Source organism: Drosophila nasuta, chromosome 2R (assembly GCF_023558535.2).
Source record: "Drosophila nasuta strain 15112-1781.00 chromosome 2R, ASM2355853v1, whole genome shotgun sequence".
Taxonomy (NCBI): Eukaryota; Metazoa; Arthropoda; class Insecta; order Diptera; family Drosophilidae; genus Drosophila; species Drosophila nasuta.
The window spans coordinates 26,636,199-26,655,098 of record NC_083456.1 but is presented as its reverse complement, the minus strand read 5'-3'; the positions used below and the strand labels follow the sequence as shown (position 1 = coordinate 26,655,098).

Sequence of the window (18,900 nt, the reverse complement as noted above, 5' to 3'; positions counted from 1 at the left end):
TGCAATAAGTGTTTTATAAATGCTCTTTAATGATCATGCTTAACCCTGCCTTTGGCGACGGTTTCTGTTTCTGCGGTTCCTGTTCTGCTGGGCTCTCTGCCTCTGCCTCTGTTGCCTCAATGCTGCCCTGCGTCTTGCTGCTTGCCTTCTTCTTTGAGCTTGTCTTCTCGCACGTTGACGTTGAAGACTACGCCTCCTTAATCTGCGCAGTCTGCGTCTCAATCTAGCAATAGTAGCAGCATCAGAACTGCTTGTGGAGTCTGAAGAACTGCTACTGGATGTAGACGATGATGTCGTTGTTGTAGTGGCACTGGTGTCCGACGCTGCTGTAGATGTTGTGTCTGTTGCTGCTGCTGCTGCCTCAGTGGTCGTTGTCGTTGTGGTTGTCGTTGTACAGGAAGGATCCGAAGCATTAGCAGCCTCGGCACACTCAGCTGCTGTGCAAGTTGTTGCGGCACAAGCTGCTTCGCTTCTCCTGATCAGGCACAGTGCCACAAGGGCACAACCAAGGATTACCGTTTGGATTCTCATATTGATATCAGTAGAAGATCTCCAATGATACTTTGTGAAGAGCTTTGGAGCTTTTTATACCAATTTTCGATAGACCAATTGTATTTGCAAATTATAGTTTATTTACACAGCTTGACAAATGCAAAGATTGCCCTTGCATCTTTATTTTCGACTAGTTGTATACGATTTGGTATTATTGACATTCGTCTATATAAACTGAAATCTTCAAATTGTTCTATATATTTGCACAATTGTTATACAACGTAGAATAAAATAATAAATACTATTGAACAAATAATTATCATAAATAAGCATGTCACGAGTAATACCGAACCTGCAAATATCAGTCAAATAGAAACAAAAATGAAACAGCTGCTACAAATCTTACATCAAAAGCTGCAAACAGCAAATCCCAGAAAGAATAATTTTGAATTCCCATTGAAGGCACGGAGTAACTTCAAATCGAGCATACTCAGTAAGAATTCTCTTTGTCAAATCGAAACCTCTGTGAAGTTTTGTTAACTGTGGTGGCAAGGGACTTCATATCCAAATTCTAAAGTGAATTTGAACTGAGTGAGGAATACAGAAACCTTGATTATAACGGAATAATTTTTTATTGACTGACAAAATTTATATAAGCTTTGCTCACAAATCTAATGCAGTGAAAAGTTCGAATCGTAGAAAAATATATAGTTATATAAAGTATATAATAGTCTGTCCGTTTGACCTCAAGAATATCTATGTATTCTATGTATTTACCTACTTGGGTTTGTTATTGTAGAGTAATAATAATAACTAAAATTCGTATTTATCAATATATAATTTAACAGACGACTAAATTGTGGTGCTTTATATTAATTCCAAATTTTTATTACAAATATAAAAACAAGTAAGAAAGCTACAGTCGAGTGTGCTCGACTGTGAGATACCCGCTACCCATTTTTAATAAAGGCAAAATATTGCGGTATCATTTTTAAAATATACCAAAAATACTAAAAATACTAAAAATATACCAAATGGTATGTTTGGTATATCGATATAGTACACCATTCAAAATATACCATAGACGGCACAATGAACCAGATTGTCGGCCAAAGCAACTTAGACCCATAGTAAGTAGGCGTTTTTGCCCATACAAAAGTATTTCCTTAATAACTTCGACAATTTTTATCTGTTCGCAACCAAATTTTCAGGAATCATAACTACTATAGTAATTATTGTAAATACCAAAATTCGCAATTCTAGCTTTTAAATTAGGCTTGTTATTCGATTTTTTTTATTTGCGGTGGCGGAAGTGGGCGTGGCAAAAATTTGAAATAAACTTGATCTGCGTGCAAACATAACAAATGCTGTCGAAAGAAAATTATAGCTCTATCTCTTATAGTCTCTGAGATCCAGTGTTTCATACGGACGGACGGACAGGCGGACAGACGGACATGGCTATATCGTCTCGGCTGTTGACGCTGATCAAGAATATATATACTTTATAGGGTCGGAGATACCTCCTTCTACCTGTTACATACATTTCCTGCCGGCACAAAGTTATAATACCCTTCTACCCTATGGGTAGCGGGTATATCTCTTAAGGAATATAAGTTATTGTACAATGCCAAGGATAATCTGGCATGTGAAAGCATGACAGTGAAAGCAAGCGCTAATTGATCACGGTAGTCACTTATTAATATTTTTAATGATTTACAAAACCATTTATAAGAGAATAAATAAGAATTTATATATTTTACAGAAACATTTTTATGTTTATTAATTCGAAATTAATTCAGGGAGCTACATTTTTAAGGGGTCTAATGAGAAGTAAGGGTCTTCCATAGTCAAGACATGACTGCAGCTTTATTACATGTTTTCTTTCTACTTATTATTAACCCTGTGTAAGACGACGAATTCTGTTCCTAAGGTTTCGGTTTTGCTGAGCTGTCTGCCTCTGTTGCCTCAATGCTGCCCTGCGTCTTTCAGCTTGCCTCCTTCTTTGAGCTTGTCTCCTCGCACGTTGTTGTTGAAGACGACGCCTCCTTTGCCTGCGCAGTCTGCGCCTCAATCTCGCTATCGTAGCAGCATCAGAACTAGATGTGGAGTCTGAAGAACTGCTGCTGGACGATGCTGATGACGCCGTTGTTGAAGTGGCACTGGTGTCCGATGCTGCTGTGGATGTTGTGTCTGCTGTTGCGGCTGATGCCTCAGTGGTCGTTGTTGTAGTCGTAGTTGTTGTGAGACAGGAAGGATCCGACGCATTAGCAGCCTCGGCACACTCAGCTGCTGTGCAAGTTGTTGCGGCACAAGCTGCTTCGCTTCTCCTAATCAGGCACAATGCCACAAGGAAACAACCAAGGATTACCGTATGAATTCTCATATTGATATCAGTAGAAGATCTCCAATGATACTTTGTGGGAAAATTTTGCGCTTTAAATACGAAATTTCGAAAAGCGACTTTTATTTGCCAATTATAGTTTATTTACGCAGCTTGAGAAAAGCCAAGAACCGCCCTTGCACCTTTATTTGAAACTAGTTTTGAGCAATTTCGTTTTATTCAATATCGTGTAGATGAGCGCAAATCGTCTTTTCAAGTTAAGCTAGTATATGTTTACCCAATTGTTTCCAAAAACTAAACTCAAAAAAATGTATTTTGTTAGCCGTGCTTATGAAAAATAAGAGAATCATAGAATAACAAAGGTTATACACTCATCTTTATTTAAGTAGAATAAATATGAAGAAGCGACAAAAACTATAAGCAAAGAAACTGATTGAATAATTTCTCAAAGACAATGAAACTGTTTAAATATAATGAAGGTATATTTTATTTAATGTTTATACTGTGAATGCATCACAACGAGAGAATTTTTCTATTGCTGTTAAAATTGCTGACCCAATTATAAACTGTTTTAAAATAAACAACTATTACAGAAAATACTCAATAAGATCGTAAGAAGTTTTGTTTTGATTTTAATACACACTTTATTGTGATCGAATGAAGTTTTATTTTGATTTTAATACACACTTAATTTTTGTTAACATTCAAATTCCGATTAACACAAAACTAGAACTTAAGTTTTTCATATATTCTATAAATTCTTCCATATAAGAAATATACATACGTAAGATGTACCGACATAAAGTATATTAAAATTGGTCAATAAAATATTAGATACATATGTTTTTGTTTAGTTATTGGAGAAGCAAAAGGGCCTAAGTTGGGCTTACATATTTTTTGTTAACCATTTGAGGCACAAACTACTTAGAGAAATAACAATAAGTGGGTTTATATTCAATAACTCTTTAATTTATAGTATTTAGATGTACCTCCATTAGCGGTACAACGCGGATCGATTCAATCACATGTGTAGATAAATTGGCTTCAAATTAGTTATTCGGTATCAACACATGTGGATCAGCAGATTCATCTAGCTGAGCTAAATGTAGCTGCCCAAAACTAAAAGAGCTAACACGTGAAGTTTAAGACAAATAAAAAAGTGTAAGGTTTTATGTTAATGTTCTTTAATTGCTGCAAAGTATATGAATGTAGTATTTTGACTGCAATGAAAGTATGCTAGATACTCGCATGCTAGACAATTTACGTAAAGCTTGAGTAATTCAGGACGATGAGTTAGCTGCTCCTCCAAGTAGTGTGCTTAACCCTGTCTAAGGCGACGGATTCTATTCCTGAGGTTCCTGTTCTGGTTGACAACCTGCCTATTTTGCCTCCGCACTGTCCTGAGTCTTTGAGCTTGCAATCTTCTCTGGTTTATTCTCCTCCTACGCAGGCGTTGAAGACGACGCCTCCTCCTTAGCCTACGGAGTCTGCGCCTCAATCTAGCAATAGTAGCAGCACTAGAACTTGTTGTGGAGTCTGAAGAACTGCTGCTGGATGCCGATGATGCCGTCGTCGTAGTGGCACTGGTGTCCGATGCTGCTGTTGTTGTTTCTGCTGCTGCTGCTGCTGCCTCAGTGGTCGTTGTTGTTGTGGTGGTCGTTGTGCAGGAAGGATCCGATGCATTGGCTGTTTCAGCGCACTCAGCTGCTGTGCAAGTTGTTGCGGCACAAGCGGCTTCGCTTCTCCTGATCAGGCACATTGCCACGAGGGCACAGCCAAGAATTAGTATCTGGACTCTCATATTGATTCCAGTTGAACTGTTTCAATGATATTTGGTGATAAGCCTTCGGGCTTTATATACCAATTTTCGATGGCCCAATATTATTTGCAGATTTTAGTTTATTTGCACAGCCTGGCAAATGCAAAAACCGCCTCTGCATCTTTATTTTCTACTAGTTATGCTCGATTTTTGCTTATTTATTGGTATTGATATTATATATTTGCACAATTGTTTTCTAACAAATTTTGTGAAATGGAACAAAGATCTTATTTGATAGCAGTGCTTTTCACCTATCAATTAATGTTTGCTGTAGAACATATGACTTGATGAAAGAATGCATCATGCTTGAAACAATAGCATATATTTTATTAACAATAAACGAAAAAAAACATTGTATAATATTTATGACGCCTTTCTAATAAATAAGAAGATACACAACATTGTTATGAATCCCTAAAGTAAAGCCAATGTGAATAAAACAATAATAATATTTTAACAAGATTCTTATTATTTGAGTTTTGGTAGAATTTATGAAATAAATAATCATTCTCATTAGTTAAATTTTGACTTAAGAATAACAGATTAACAGAAAACACACAAGAAGTTATGGTTTGACTGCAATAGACTCTTTTGTATTAATTAGTTTTAAGTCTTGGAGTCGCTTAGTTGTTACTTACTAAAATGTTTTGATTATAACTAGTCAAAAGCTAGAATTTTGACTTAAACTACGCTAAAGCTTTAAATAAATAATTTGTTTCACTAAAAACGTAATCACTTTTTATTAAACAATAAGATATTACAAGAAAGAAAGAAATATACCATTACATTATTACACTCGAATGGCATTAAAATATACTTACTATATATTCTATGTACTATAGACTCCAGCTTTTGAAATGTGTTTGTAATTAATTTTTATATTACTCTCCAAATTCACCTTCTCGCAGCAATGTCAAGTGTTACAAAAACATGAATAATACAAATAGTAGCTGCTCCCATTTTAGCGTCTGAGATCTAGCTGCAGTTTTACTCACTATACAAAAATGAAAGACGAATGTGGTTGGAGTGGTCGGAGCTATCAATTTTTAAACCCGCTACTCATAGGGTAGAAGGGTATTATAACTTTGTGCCGGCAGGAAATGTATGTAAAGTATATATAATATATTTTGATCAGCATCAACAGCCGAGACGATCTAGCCATGTCCGGACAGACGGACATCTGTCCGGATATCTGTCTGTCCGTATGGTTGTCTGTCCGTCTGTCCGTATGAAACACTGGATCTCATAGACTATAAGAAATAAAGCTATAATTTTTTTTCGACAGCATTTATTATGTTTGCATGCAGATCAGTTGTGTTTCAAAAGTTTGCCACGCCCACTTCCGCCCCCGCAAAACAACAAAATCGAATAACAAGCGTAATTTTAAAGCTAGAGATGTGGTGTATACAATAAAAACAACAGTAATTATGATTCTCGAAAATTTTGTCTCGATCAGGTAGTATTTTCGATATATTGTGAAAATAATACCGCAATATTTTGATGATACTCAAAATGGGTAGCGGGTATCTCACAGTCGAGCACACTCGACTGTAGCTTTCTTACTTGTTTCCTTAAACCGAGTGCAGGTCCATCAAATCTGGTATCGAAAGATCGTGTAGAATTATACCCGAAAATTTTCTTTTAAATAAAAAACGGAATGTAAAATGTTCAATCATAGCATTTAATATTCTTAAACAATCGAAGTAGTCGTTTGTAAGGCATTGGTTTGTTTATTATCCAACGACAACGCGCCCTCTTTGGGCCCTGCCGTTACGGAAACCCACGTTGACAACCCTGGTCACTCTCCTGGTGGTTCCTCTGTTGACTCCGTTGTTGACTCCGTTGCTAACAACACGATTAACTCTAATAACTCTTCTGACACCATTTCTCGAATTTCTGAGTTGCCTGCGGAGTACCCTGATGCGCCTCAACAAGCGACGATTCCTGCGCCTACATCTGGTCAAAGCAGAGGTGGAGGTGCTTGCGGAGTCCGAAGAGGAGGAGGAACTGGATGACACGGTTGTTGTTGCTGAGTCGGAAGCTACAGTGGTTGCTTCTGTGTCGGTAGCAGCAGTGGTTGTGGTTGTAGTCGTAGTCGTAGTCGTGGTGACACAGGAAGGATCCGATTCATTGTCAGCCTCGGCACACTCAGCTGCTGTGCAAGTTGTTGCGGCACAAACGGCATCGCTGCTCCTGATCAGGCATGCTGCCACCAGGACACAACCAAGGATTACGGTTTGGATTCTCATGTTGAACTCAGTTGAACTGATGATACAATGATACTTTGGCACAGAAGTGCGCCCCTTTTATACCAATCTACTAGAGGGAAAATTCGATATTCCCAATTTTATTCTATTTAACCAGCTTGTATTAGGCAAACCCCAAAGGTATCCCGTACTTTTATTGATCCAGAAAGTGTTTGTGATTTTGCGGAATTTCCAAATGCTTACAGAGATATGGAACCCATGCATAATACATTATTTTACGTATTTCATTAGTTCCAGGTGTGCAATTTTATGTTTGAACAATTGTTGATATCAACTAAATTCAATATTATTGTTAATGAAATCAAATAAAACCTTTTAGTATCCCCTCCTGATTGGTTAATAATCTTGTCATACATACGTTAAATACACATATCAATGTTAAATTGTTTGCCAAGTAATTTATATTGTGTTTACCACATTGATACAAAAGTTTTGGAGTATTCACAGAATATTAAATATGTGTGTGTACCCAATTAAACATCTGTCTATTATAAACAAAACATTCTAGTCAAGAGGGCTCGACTACGGCTACGAAATACCCGTTGACTTCTATTGACAATCAAAACATATTTTTCTACATACCATAACCAAGATTTGTAACGGCCATATTCTACGACTTGGAAAGAATGAAGTTAAGTTATAAACAGTTGTGAAGAGAGCTAATAGGGTGTCCTATTTAAGTGGCGAGCAATGTATCTAAAAGATACGCAACTTATATTCTAAATTATTCACTAGGTCTGCCTATTCATATAAACTTAGAAATACTTGATTGCTACTAGTCGATTGCATTTAAAACTCTTTATATTCCTGTTTTTAATGAGAAATGAAAGTAAAAGAATAATATTTATTTTTTATTTCTAAAAGCCTTAGAAAATAAGAAATTAATTAATAAATAGAATTTTTTAAAAATTAGAATAGAAATCCTGAAGTCGGGTACTTTTCCATCCTAAAAACAGTTCCTGAAACCATTTTTCATACTAAACAAAAAAAATTATATTCTTTTTGTTTAAAATGAAAAATTTATGTTCCAGGTAAATTTTGGAATCCTTTCAGCTAAAGTTGATTTTCAAAAATTTTTCTTCCGTCTTTTCTAAAATAAAAATTATTGTAACCTATTTTGGAAACTTGGCTATGGTCGTTTGAGATTTTATGAAATATTTTCTCAACAAGAAAAAAATTAAAATGAAATAAACTATATTAAATACATTTATTGAAACAATTATAATTTAAAAAAGGTTTCAAAGCTCATTTTATGATTTTAACAAATTTTAAATGTTTGTAAAACGTATTCAATTAATCAATTTTTTGAGATTAACCGTGATTTCGACGCCTTCTGTTGATACATCTCCGTTAATTGCGCAAAGCTTTTCTCAATCTCTGAGCAGCACGCCTTCTGGCAGCCTGACGCTCTTTCCTCAATCGTTGCAGGCGGGCAAGGCGACGAAGCTGCTGCTTCAAACGAACCAAAGCACCATACTCGGCACTTGTTGTGGAGTCCACGGTGGTGCTGCTTGTTGTGGTAGTTGTTGTTGTTGCCTCTGTGGTCGTTGTTGTTGTTGTGGTGGTGGTCGATGTACCAGAAGTACTGTTGATCAGGCAAAGAGCCAAGAGGACACAACCAAGGACTACGGTCTGGATACGCATGTTGATATCAGTAGAACTGCTCCAAAAATAATTAGTTTCTGCCAGGCTCTGGCACTTTTTATACCCAAACTTTTTATTTGGTCAACTTTAGATATAAGATTCTGTTTACACAGCTTGTAAGAATCAGAAACTAAAGAAAGAAGTTTAGTTACGTCGTTTGCATTCAGTTACATTTACGTCAATCTACTATTTTACTTTTTTTTTGATATTTGTTCAATTGCTTTCTATGAACGAAACATAAAAGCACTGAATAGTTTATAGAGATCACATTGTCATGCTCAACAGCTGAAGACTTGTTCAAACCATGGGCTAATTTGTAGGCCTAGAACTAACACACGTTTCGATTAGACAAGGGCAAATATTAAAAAAACAACGAACATGAAAGTACTTTTATTTATACGGCATTCGAGATATTAATATTAGCATTTCTAATTAAGGTAAACAATAAGCTTATCACGATGCGAGAATTAAAGAAAATAATAACAATTTAAAAACATTTAAAACAGACCTCGGTAAAGTTATTTAGAAAATGATATAAAAAAGTAGCATATTTTAAAGCGCAAAAAAAATCTGTATAACAGTTATTTATCTACGGTTTATAGTAGATTATTTAACTTGAATCAAATTGGTATATAATATGAATTCACAATAATAACTTTAACTAAAAATACTTTAAATTAAATTAATTGAAATATTTAATTAGAAATAGATTGGCATAAATATAAATTAGTATTTCATTAAAATTACTATAATATTATTTATGCAATGAATGGAAATTTTAGGCACAGTGTTTTATACAATACTTCTTTAAAGACATTTTTTGTATGAATAATACTCAATTATACAATATTATATTAAGCAATGCAAAATCACGTCTTTTATTGTGAACAAAAAGAATTATTTTTTAGCCATATAGCCGAAATTGATAATAATTGGTCGCTTTCCAAATTTGCCCCATTTCTTCCATGATTTGTTTGTTGATGCTTTAGTTGTTGGTGTTTCTGTTGAAGTTGTTGTTGGTGCTGCTGTAGTTGTTGTTGTGGCCGCTACACAGGAAATATGGGCTGCATTATCCACCTCGGCGCACTCATCAGGGGTGCAAGTTGATGAGGCACAAGTGGCTTCACTGATCCTGAACAAGCAGATTGCCAAGAGGACACACCCAAAGACGATAGCTTGAATTCTCATGTTTTAATCAGTCCACGAAATTCTTCTGACAAATTCTGCCAAAATTTTACGTTTTTTATACAAAATTTCTATTGGAATAATGTGCAAATTTTCGATTTATTTACACAGATGGTATTAGTGATAAGGTATAAAGTCCTTTTTATTTTTTGTTTGTGAAGTGAACAAGAAAATAAGGGTATTTCGATTTTGCATAAATCATATATGTATATTTAAGCAACTGTAGACAGCTCATGAAAATTAATAAAAATTAAAGACAGCTAAATTTATTATGCAGCTTTATAATTCTTATTCATTGGTTAAATAATACTACAAAGAGAAGCTGTGTACAATAATTTACATTCAGAGTACTAACCAATAATAACAGGGTATTTCGTAGTCACGTACTCTAAATTAAATAGTTTGCTTTTGAACATGTTTGCTGAATTTTGTATTATTTGCAGTTTTTCTGTTTTATTGTCCAAAACAGATACTTTTAATTGAAGCTTTTTTGCTGGAAACATAATGAAGCTTTTCTATTTACATTAAATTATTTAGTCGCTACATAATCGAAATTATTTAACTTTGCTCCAATTCTTTTATTATTTCTTTTTCTTTGGTGGTCTATTGTATTTTATATGCACTATTTAAAGGGTAGCTGTACTTTTTTACTCTTTTGGTGCAAAGATAAAAATAAGAAGAACGATATGCGTTATGCTCTTTTTGTATCAAACTTTAGATTTATTTACACAGATTGCGTTATTTAGACAGCGAATGTGTGTAAAAATTTGATGAAATTTCGAGAAACAGAAATTTAACAGGTTGTTGAGGTTGTAGCACATTAATGTTATTCAGAGTTTTCATTTTCATTTATAGTCTAAAAATTTTGGTAAAAACATTTGTATAGCTATTGGTTAGAATTTATTATATATTTGTGCTTAGAAGAAATATTTGTAATAGGCAGAACGAGGCATTTCCTACCTCTTATTAAATATATGTATATTCTTGATCATTGTCCGTTTGACGGTATATATAACTGCCTATTTGTCCGTCCGTATGATTACTTGGATATCAGAGGATATAAAAGATAGAACTACAATTGTTGGCTAGCATTTGGAATTGTTGCACACGTGTCAAGTTTGTTTTAGCTTCTCACCATGCGCATATTTTCCCTCTCAACACGTGTAAAAAACAACGTTATTATACAGTCCCTATGGTTTACAAATAAATAATTTTATAAATTAACTTGTTATATTTATAAATATAAAATATTAGGGGTAAAAATATGATAGACAAAATACAAATTTTAATTAAGATTTGGTAAACTTCATATTATTTTTATTTTAAGTTGAGAAAACAAAAATTTCAAAAATAAAGTTTTAAATAAGATTTTTTGACATTGTTTAATTTAATTTTATGTTAAAATACAAACATTTAAAAAATCCAATTAATTTATAATTTTAGTCGAGGTGAAATGCTCAATGCCCATATTCAGAATTATTTTTTAGCAATGTATCCAAAATTAATAACGATTGGTCCTTTTCCAAACTTGTGCCACTTCCTCCATCCTTGTGGGTTAAATGGTCCCGCCTCAGTGGTGGCTATATCTGCCTCAGTGGTGGTTGTTGCTGCCTCAGTGGTTGTTGATGTTGATGAGGTTCCATTGCTGCCTCTGATCAAGCATAATGCAAACAGGACACAAACAAGGATTACGGTTTGAATTCTCATATTGAAATCGGTTGAACTTCTCGACTGACAGACACTGGAAAAAGTCAGCTCTTTTTATATCAAACTTTCATTGGGATAATGCATAAAAATGTAGATTTATTTACACAGATTGTATTCTATTATTTTTTATTGCGTATTATAGTTTAAGCGAATGTGTGTATAAGTGTGTTGATGAAAGCGTCATAGACTCTTATAAAGAAAAATATTCCATAACATGGTATAGTATAAATTTTGAAAAGACTGGAATATATTTTAAGTCGCGATCAAACGTTTTTTTTTCAATTTATTTTATATGGCTAAAAAGGGCTGGTGCAGTTGGGTCCAAGATGCTTTGGCTGACAATCTTGCATATTTTGTTCATTGTGGTATATTTTTAACAGAATATTAATATAGCTTTCGGTATATTTTTATTTTTCGCTATACTTATTTTGTATATTTTAAGAATAATACCGCATTGTTTTGCTTTATTGAAAGTGGGTAGCAAATATCTGATCGTAATATTATCGAAAATTATTATAATATTCAAAAATATTACATTTTAGGGATATTTAAACTTTTTCTCTCCTTTGGTGCAATAAAATAAATATGTTATACAAAACAGAATGATTGAAAATTTGGTCTGCATCGTTTAATTTTTATATGCCTTTAAAAGACATAAATATAAAAAATAAAATTAAATTTTAATTTTAATTTTGGTCAAATTGAAATTCCCACATGTTTGTATCCAGAATTATTTTTTAGCAATGTATCCAAAATTAATAACGATTGGTCGTTTTCCAAACTTGTGCCACTTCCTCCATCCATGTGGCTTAAATGGTCCTGCCTCAGTGGTCGCACTTTCTGCCTCAGTGGTGGTTGTTGGTGCCGCAGTGGTCGTTGTTGTTGTTGTTGTTGATTGGGCATTGCTGCTTCTGATCAGACAGAATGCAAACAGGACACAGACAAGGATAACGGCTTGAATTCTCATATTGAAATCGGTTGAACTTCTCGACTGACTTACCCTGGAAGAGTCATCTCCTTTTATACTAAACTTTCATTGGGAAATAACGTCGATTTATTTACACAGATTGTATTCTATTATTTGTATTGCACATTATAGTTTAAGCGAATGTGTGTTGCGGAACCGTCCTAGAATTGTGTGAAGATAAATATTCCATAACATGGTATAGCATACGTTTTTGTAAAAAGAGTTCATCGCTGAGTATGAATGATTTCGGCTATAATATATTTATATCCGCAATTATATAACAATTATTAAAGTTGTTTTTAAAACATTTTAAATCACTTAAAATGGCTGCTGTAGTTGAGTATTAGTTGCATTGGTTGACTATCTGGTATAGTACTATATAGTATAAATATATACGAAATATAACTAAAGGTTTTTTTTTTCTTTTTCGATTTGATAATTTGGTATATTTTCTGGTTAGCGGGTATCTAATAGTCGAACACACACACGAGTGAAGCTTTCTTGTTCGTCTCTATTTACATTAAATTATTTGTTCGCAATTTTGTCAGAAATTATTGATGTTTGCTCCAAATTTTTTTTTTTTATTTATTTTCAGTGGTCTTTTATAATATTCATAAACATTACTTAGGGGTATTTGCATTTTTTAGCTCCTTTGGTGCAATGACGAAAATATGATAAGGAGAACAAAAAGATTGAAAAGATTTGATCTGCATCGAATAATTTTTATTTGACGTTAAAAATCAAAAATGTGAAAAATAAAATTAAATTATAATTTTGGTGAAGTTTAAATTCTCCAAAATTATTTTTTAGCTATGTATCCAAAATTAATAAGGATTGGTCCTTTTCCAAACTTGAACCACTTCCTCCATCCTTGTGGCTTAAGTGGTGCAGCTTCAGTGGTCGCTACAGCTGCCTCAGTGGTGGTTGTTGCTGCCTCAGTGGTTGTTGATGATGTCGATGTGTCTCCATTGCTGCCTCTGATCAAGCATAATGCGAAGAGGGCACAAACAAGGATTACAGCTTGAATTCTCATATTGAAATCGGTTGAACTTCTCGACTGACAGACACTGGAAAAGTCAGCTCTTTTTATACCAAACTTTCATTGGGATAATGCGTAAAAATGTAAATTTATTTACACAGATTGTATTCTATTATTTGTAACGTGAGTTGAAGTATGTTGATGAAATCGTCTAGACTCTTATGAAGACAAATATTCCATAACATGGTATTGCATAGATTTTGGAAAGGCACAATTTTGTACGATTTCGGCTAGAATTTATTTATAGCTGCGATCAGATAACAATTAAACAAATTGTTTTTTAAATCATTTTCAATGACAATCTGGTATATTTTGTCCATTTTGGTATATGATATTTTGAATAGTATTTCAATATTCCAAATCTGGTAATTTGGTATATTTAAAATATAATACCGCATTGTTTTGCTTTGACCGGAAATCTGATAGTCGAACACACAACTGTAGCTTTCTTGCTCATTTGCTTCATTTTTTTTTATCATTTATTTTCGGTGGTCTTTTATAATGCAGTTTTTCGCTACTTTGGTGAAATGACAAAAATATGATAAGGAAAACAAGAATGATTGTAAAGGTTTCGTCTGCATCGATTAATTTTTATTTGACGTTAGAAGACAAAAATTAGAAAAATAAAATTATATTATAATTTTGGTCAAATTGAAATTCTCCATGTTTGTATTTATTTTTTAGCTATGTATCCAAAATTAATAACTATTGGTTGTTTTCCAAATTTGCGCCACTTTGGTGGTGGTGGTGGTGGCACAAATGGTGTTGCTTCAGTGGTCGTTATTGATTCTGCAGCAGCAGTGGTTGTTTCTGCCTCAGTTGGATATGCTGATGCTTCAGTTGTTGTTGATGATTGTGCATTGCTGCTTATGATCAGGCAGAATGCCAACAAGACACAACCCAGGATTACGGCTTCAATTCTCATGTTGAAATTCGTCTAACTTCTCGACTGGCAGATAGATCGTCTGCTCTTTTTATGCTAAACTTTCATTGTGATAATATTCAAAACTACAGATTGTGGTAATTAGACAACTTAGAATTTTAATTCATCTCTTTCTTATTTTTTTGGGTATTATAGTTTTTAGCGAATAAACGTAACAGGTCGATGAAACTGTTTCTGAAAAGTAAAAGAACAAATTTTCCATTCCATAATAAATGCTTACATTTTAATTTGAGTCAGCAAAGAATAAATAACTTTACACTGAACTTGTATCACATCTATTCCACTTAGAATTTTCTTCATAGTGTATTTTTTAGTCGAACACTTTCAACCAGTGCATTTTAATTTATTAGTTTAAGGTTTACGTAAATTCATTTTATTTGCGTTCCACTCTTTTTGCTAAGCATATGTTTCACTTAATACGCGATTTTTCTGCGAACGAAAAACCATTTATTTTGGAGTACATTGATTTATTTGTTAAGCATGTATCTGAAATTAATAACAATTGTTTCTTTCCACGTTGGCTTCCCTTCTTTCCTTATTGCATCCAGAGATCTTTCAGTTGAGAATATTCTTGAGACAAAAAAGTCAGCATACTATAGATACTTATTCTAAACAAAACGAAAAATCAACAAAGTTCATATTTAAATTAAATAGTATTATGTTTCTATTGAACTTTACTTTTATAGCAACTCTTCAGTTGTTTCTTTACCTCTATTTAACTTAATTTGAACATCAAACAACCGCAGTTGGGTAAACAATTACTTTGTACAACACGTGAAAAGGTTTTTTTTTAATATAATAAGTTATTATTTGGGAATTGAAGTTGCTGTATCTAAAAGGTAAATGTAGATTTTGTTTAACTTGTCTTGTGTATATGGCTCAAATGAGAACGTTAGTCGACTTGATGATACTGTATACGTACTTCCACTTTGAAGTTCCCTCCACTTATTCCTAATTAATATTTTGAATGACAACGTTTCATGTGCGAGTACATTTCATAATTAAACTTATGTACTTGGCCTGCGAGTATCGCCACTTACACGTGTCTCTTTGAAGTACATGCTGTGCGTTGTGCTCATTTTTGCGAAACATAAAGTTTGCTTAAGCACTTGCCGAGGGTATGAGACAGACAGACAGACAGACAGCCAGACGGAAGGCAAAAAGACCAACGACGAGCATGAGCACCAGAGCCAAATGTTGGCAAAAATGAGCGCACTTGTTTTGCCTATGACAACAAGTGCTGTTTGCAAAACTACACTCCGGCTTGTCTGTTCTCTGATCTGTTCGACTTGGTTCGCCTGGCGTCTAGCCTCGACCAAGAGCTGAGCTGGCTTCAAGACAAACACACACACTCATACGTAGGAAGAAAAGTCCTTCAATATACGCAGACACTTGCAATGGCAAACACTCACCTTGCACTTGCAAAATCAAACTAAATGCGAGCATGGCTCAAGGATTTTGCATACTTATGCGCATACAGGAAGTCGAAAGGGCAGCCAGCGAAAAAGAGAGAGAGAGAGAGAGAAAGTGGCAAGTTGCCAGAGAGAGAAAGAGGGAAACACTGGCTAAAGATGTTGCAGTTTTTTAATGCTTACCCAGTTAAGTACACACAGCTGCTGCACCTTTCAAATCTGGCCTCACCTGGTTGTGTTGCAGGTGTTGCGCGCATGTCTTGCAACGTCGTGTTGCATTGTCGATATTGTCAATTTGTATAAGTGCTTGTTACATAATGCAAACAGCAAACTGCAATCGGCAATCGACAGACAAACAGTCAGAGTTCTCTTGTTTTGTTTTTGTTTTATTGCAGGGATTTAACAAAAGCTTTCATCAACTGTCACGCTGCAACGGGGGAAAATCCCATTTAATTTGCAGTTGAGCAAAAGCAAAATCCTATTAAAACCCATTTTGACTGGTTTTGTAGTCTTCCCTTCTTTTTATGCTCCACGAAAAACTTTGTGAAGCGCGCATGTAGTTTGTATTTTATTGTTATTCTTGCCAAAGAAAAAGAAAATGCTCTCTGCTTTCTGCTGCTGTTTGTTGTCGTTTTTCCTGGCAAAAGTTCAAAAGCACTCGTTACGGTTTGATTATTTTAGAGGTCCTTAACGTAACATTGGAGAGACAATGCCGATTGCTTTTGTTTGTCGGTCTCTGCATTTAATTAACTATTTATACTTTGCCTCTGTTCGCTCTTGTTGTCAAACAGTGCTTATTTAATTGGTAAATTACTCAATTGCTTTATTTTCGATTATTGGATTATTTTAAGCACACTCTAGCAATTATTGTCAGGCAATTACGTGTTGTAATTAAAATTATTAACTGCTTGTTTTCATATTTAAAGCAATAACAGAAGAAAAAAAAAAACCAAATGAAATGTATAATGGAGATAATATTTAATTCAACATATCTTTAAAGCCAATCGATAGCAGCAATTTAATAGCGTGCCACAAGCAATTTCGCTGTTAAGTGACAAATACTACAATGTAACAACAAACTTTACGATCAATACATAAAAATTGCGGCACTTGTAAAATATAAATGAATGGATGATTCATGCTAGATTTTTTGATTTCGCTTTAAATGCGAACTCAAGTTATTGACACAAGTTGAAGAAATGTTGTAAAATATTTATTTTTAAACGTATAATTATCGATATTTTTGTGCGGCACACGCAAATGTTTTATGCAGAAACAAACGACAGGAGCTAAAAACAATAACAAATTGCTTTAATTTGGCAAAAATTGTGCCACAATAAGGCGGGAGTTGAGTCCTAAAGTCCTGGTTTGTTGGATAGGCGCACAGCACGCAACATTCGCCAGCTCTCAAAGGTGCCCTCTTAATTGTCCCCTCTCACGCAGAGGGGACGCCAAAAGGGCATTTTGTATTCAATTACCAGTTGCCAGTTACCAGTTACCAGTTACCAGTTTGAAGGAGTCTCTCGCTCTCGCTCTTGACTATCGCTACTGCTAATGGTCACCTTTGACCAGGACATTCTGTGGGGTTTAGTTTCATTTGAAATTGAACGTGGCCCAGATGACAAGTCGCATGGGTTAAGTGTTTTTTGTGTCGGTCAGCAACTGTGAATTTGTTTTCGTATGTCGCTTTATTATACATAATGTATGTATTTTTCTAAAATAGTAGTAATAGCAGTCTAATGTCAGGTTTATTGTTCTATTAATACTAAATGATTTGGACGAGGCAAAGCAATTACAACAGTTAATTAAATATTGCCATCTTTCTCCTTACTCGCCGCAAATTTCAATTATTTCTGTAGCTCAAGTGGCTTCGTCCTGTGTGTCCTCTGTGTGCTTGTAATACTGAATCAGTTTCTAAGCCTTTCATTAACATTTATTGTCTATGTCTCTGTCTCACTCTACCCTCTCTCTCTCTCTCTCTATCAATTCGTTCGTAGAAATCACCGCGCAGGCTCTCGAATTCATCGGTTCAAGCGCTGCCCGAAAGTCGACGACATTTGATGGACCTGGACGAGGGCGAGCTCTTCATGGAGCTGATACGTGACGTGGCCAATGAGCTGGACATTGATGTGCTCTGTCACAAGATATTGGTCAACGTTGGCCTGCTAACCCATGCGGATCGCGGCTCCCTCTTTCTGGCCAAGGGCACATCCAACAACAAGTATCTGGTGGCCAAACTCTTTGACGTTACACAAAAGACAGGTGAGCAATAATTGGCATCCGTTTTACTTTTTTTTCTCCTTTTTTGCAATCCAATCGGTTGCCAACGTCACAACAGAAAAGAATTCAATTTAATTAAGCAGTGGAATTGCAATTGTGAATATTCACAATTCGAATTGGCAGCAATATTTATGACAGTTTGCCAAAACTTGTTTGCAACTAAATTTTCATTTCAAAGGCAGAATAACAATTATGAGTTAGGGTCAATTTCGAGTCATTTGGGCAAATGAACAAAGAGATTACAAAAGCTTACAGCTGACCTTTTTAGATAGATGACAATAAATCGTTGACAACATTCACACTCAAGTGTCGGGCTGCATTAGAAATTATTTGATTGAAAATATGCATTAAGCAAAGAGCGTTCTGTGGCTTTGACGTTGGCTTTTGACTCTCATTCGAACTAAGCCGCACAAAGTGCCACTCATTAGCGGCAAAATAGGAAAACAAACACTTTCCTTTCCCCCCCTCTGTGTGTTTGAGGGGGGAGACAAAACGCATTAGCAAATTAAGTCTAAGCGGAAGTGGGCATTAAAAGTTTTTCGGTAGGCCAAGCCATAAAAACTCAAAAGGTTTGCTATCAAATGAAAAATAGATGCTGCCTAAAACGTGTTCACTGGCACACACACACACAAGCACACGCACTTACGCACACTCGCACACATGCAAAGAGGGGGGAGGGAGGTAGGCTAAATTTGAGCTTAACATTTGCAATGAATCTCGGTGTCTGTTTCGTGCGTTAAAGCCGCCGCTTCCGCTACATAATTCAGATGGAAAATGTTGCAAAAGAAGATTAGAGCCTAGAGC

At 34.9% G+C, this 18,900-nt stretch overlaps 3 protein-coding genes across 3 annotated transcripts in view; 1 reads left to right on the top strand and 2 right to left on the bottom strand.

Moving 5' to 3' along the window:
• The window catches only part of LOC132785618 (cGMP-specific 3',5'-cyclic phosphodiesterase), a 59,442-nt gene that overhangs the window by 32,607 nt on the left and 7,935 nt on the right, over positions 1–18,900 (top strand). The window contains exon 4 of the mRNA XM_060791792.1: positions 17,814–18,078. Within this exon, the coding sequence (XP_060647775.1) occupies positions 17,814–18,078 (265 nt within the window). The remainder of the gene's footprint in view (positions 1–17,813; positions 18,079–18,900) is intronic.
• LOC132787685 (serine-rich adhesin for platelets-like) lies at positions 31–6,917 on the bottom strand. Its single transcript, XM_060794925.1, has 2 exons — positions 6,395–6,917; positions 31–561 (listed from the first exon to the last, which is right to left on the bottom strand). The coding sequence occupies exons 1-2, from the start codon at positions 6,899–6,901 to the stop codon at positions 40–42; spliced, it is 1,029 nt and encodes a 342-aa protein (XP_060650908.1). The 5' UTR covers positions 6,902–6,917; the 3' UTR covers positions 31–39.
• Positions 8,180–8,632, bottom strand: LOC132785608 (protein new-glue 1-like). The gene has a single exon (XM_060791763.1). It carries the CDS (start codon positions 8,561–8,563, stop codon positions 8,270–8,272), a length of 294 nt encoding a protein of 97 aa, XP_060647746.1. The 5' UTR covers positions 8,564–8,632; the 3' UTR covers positions 8,180–8,269.

Bases quoted from the DNA above. Each gene is read 5' to 3' on its own strand.
- LOC132785608 (XM_060791763.1), bottom strand. From the start codon at position 8,563: ATGCGTATCCAGACCGTAGTCCTTGGTTGTGTCCTCTTGGCTCTTTGC.
- LOC132787685 (XM_060794925.1), bottom strand. From the start codon at position 6,901: ATGAGAATCCAAACCGTAATCCTTGGTTGTGTCCTGGTGGCAGCATGC. The intron at 562-6,394 runs GTTGGATAATAA...CTCTTCACAAAG, and splicing joins CCCAAAGAGGGCGCGTTGTC to TATCATTGGAGATCTTCTAC.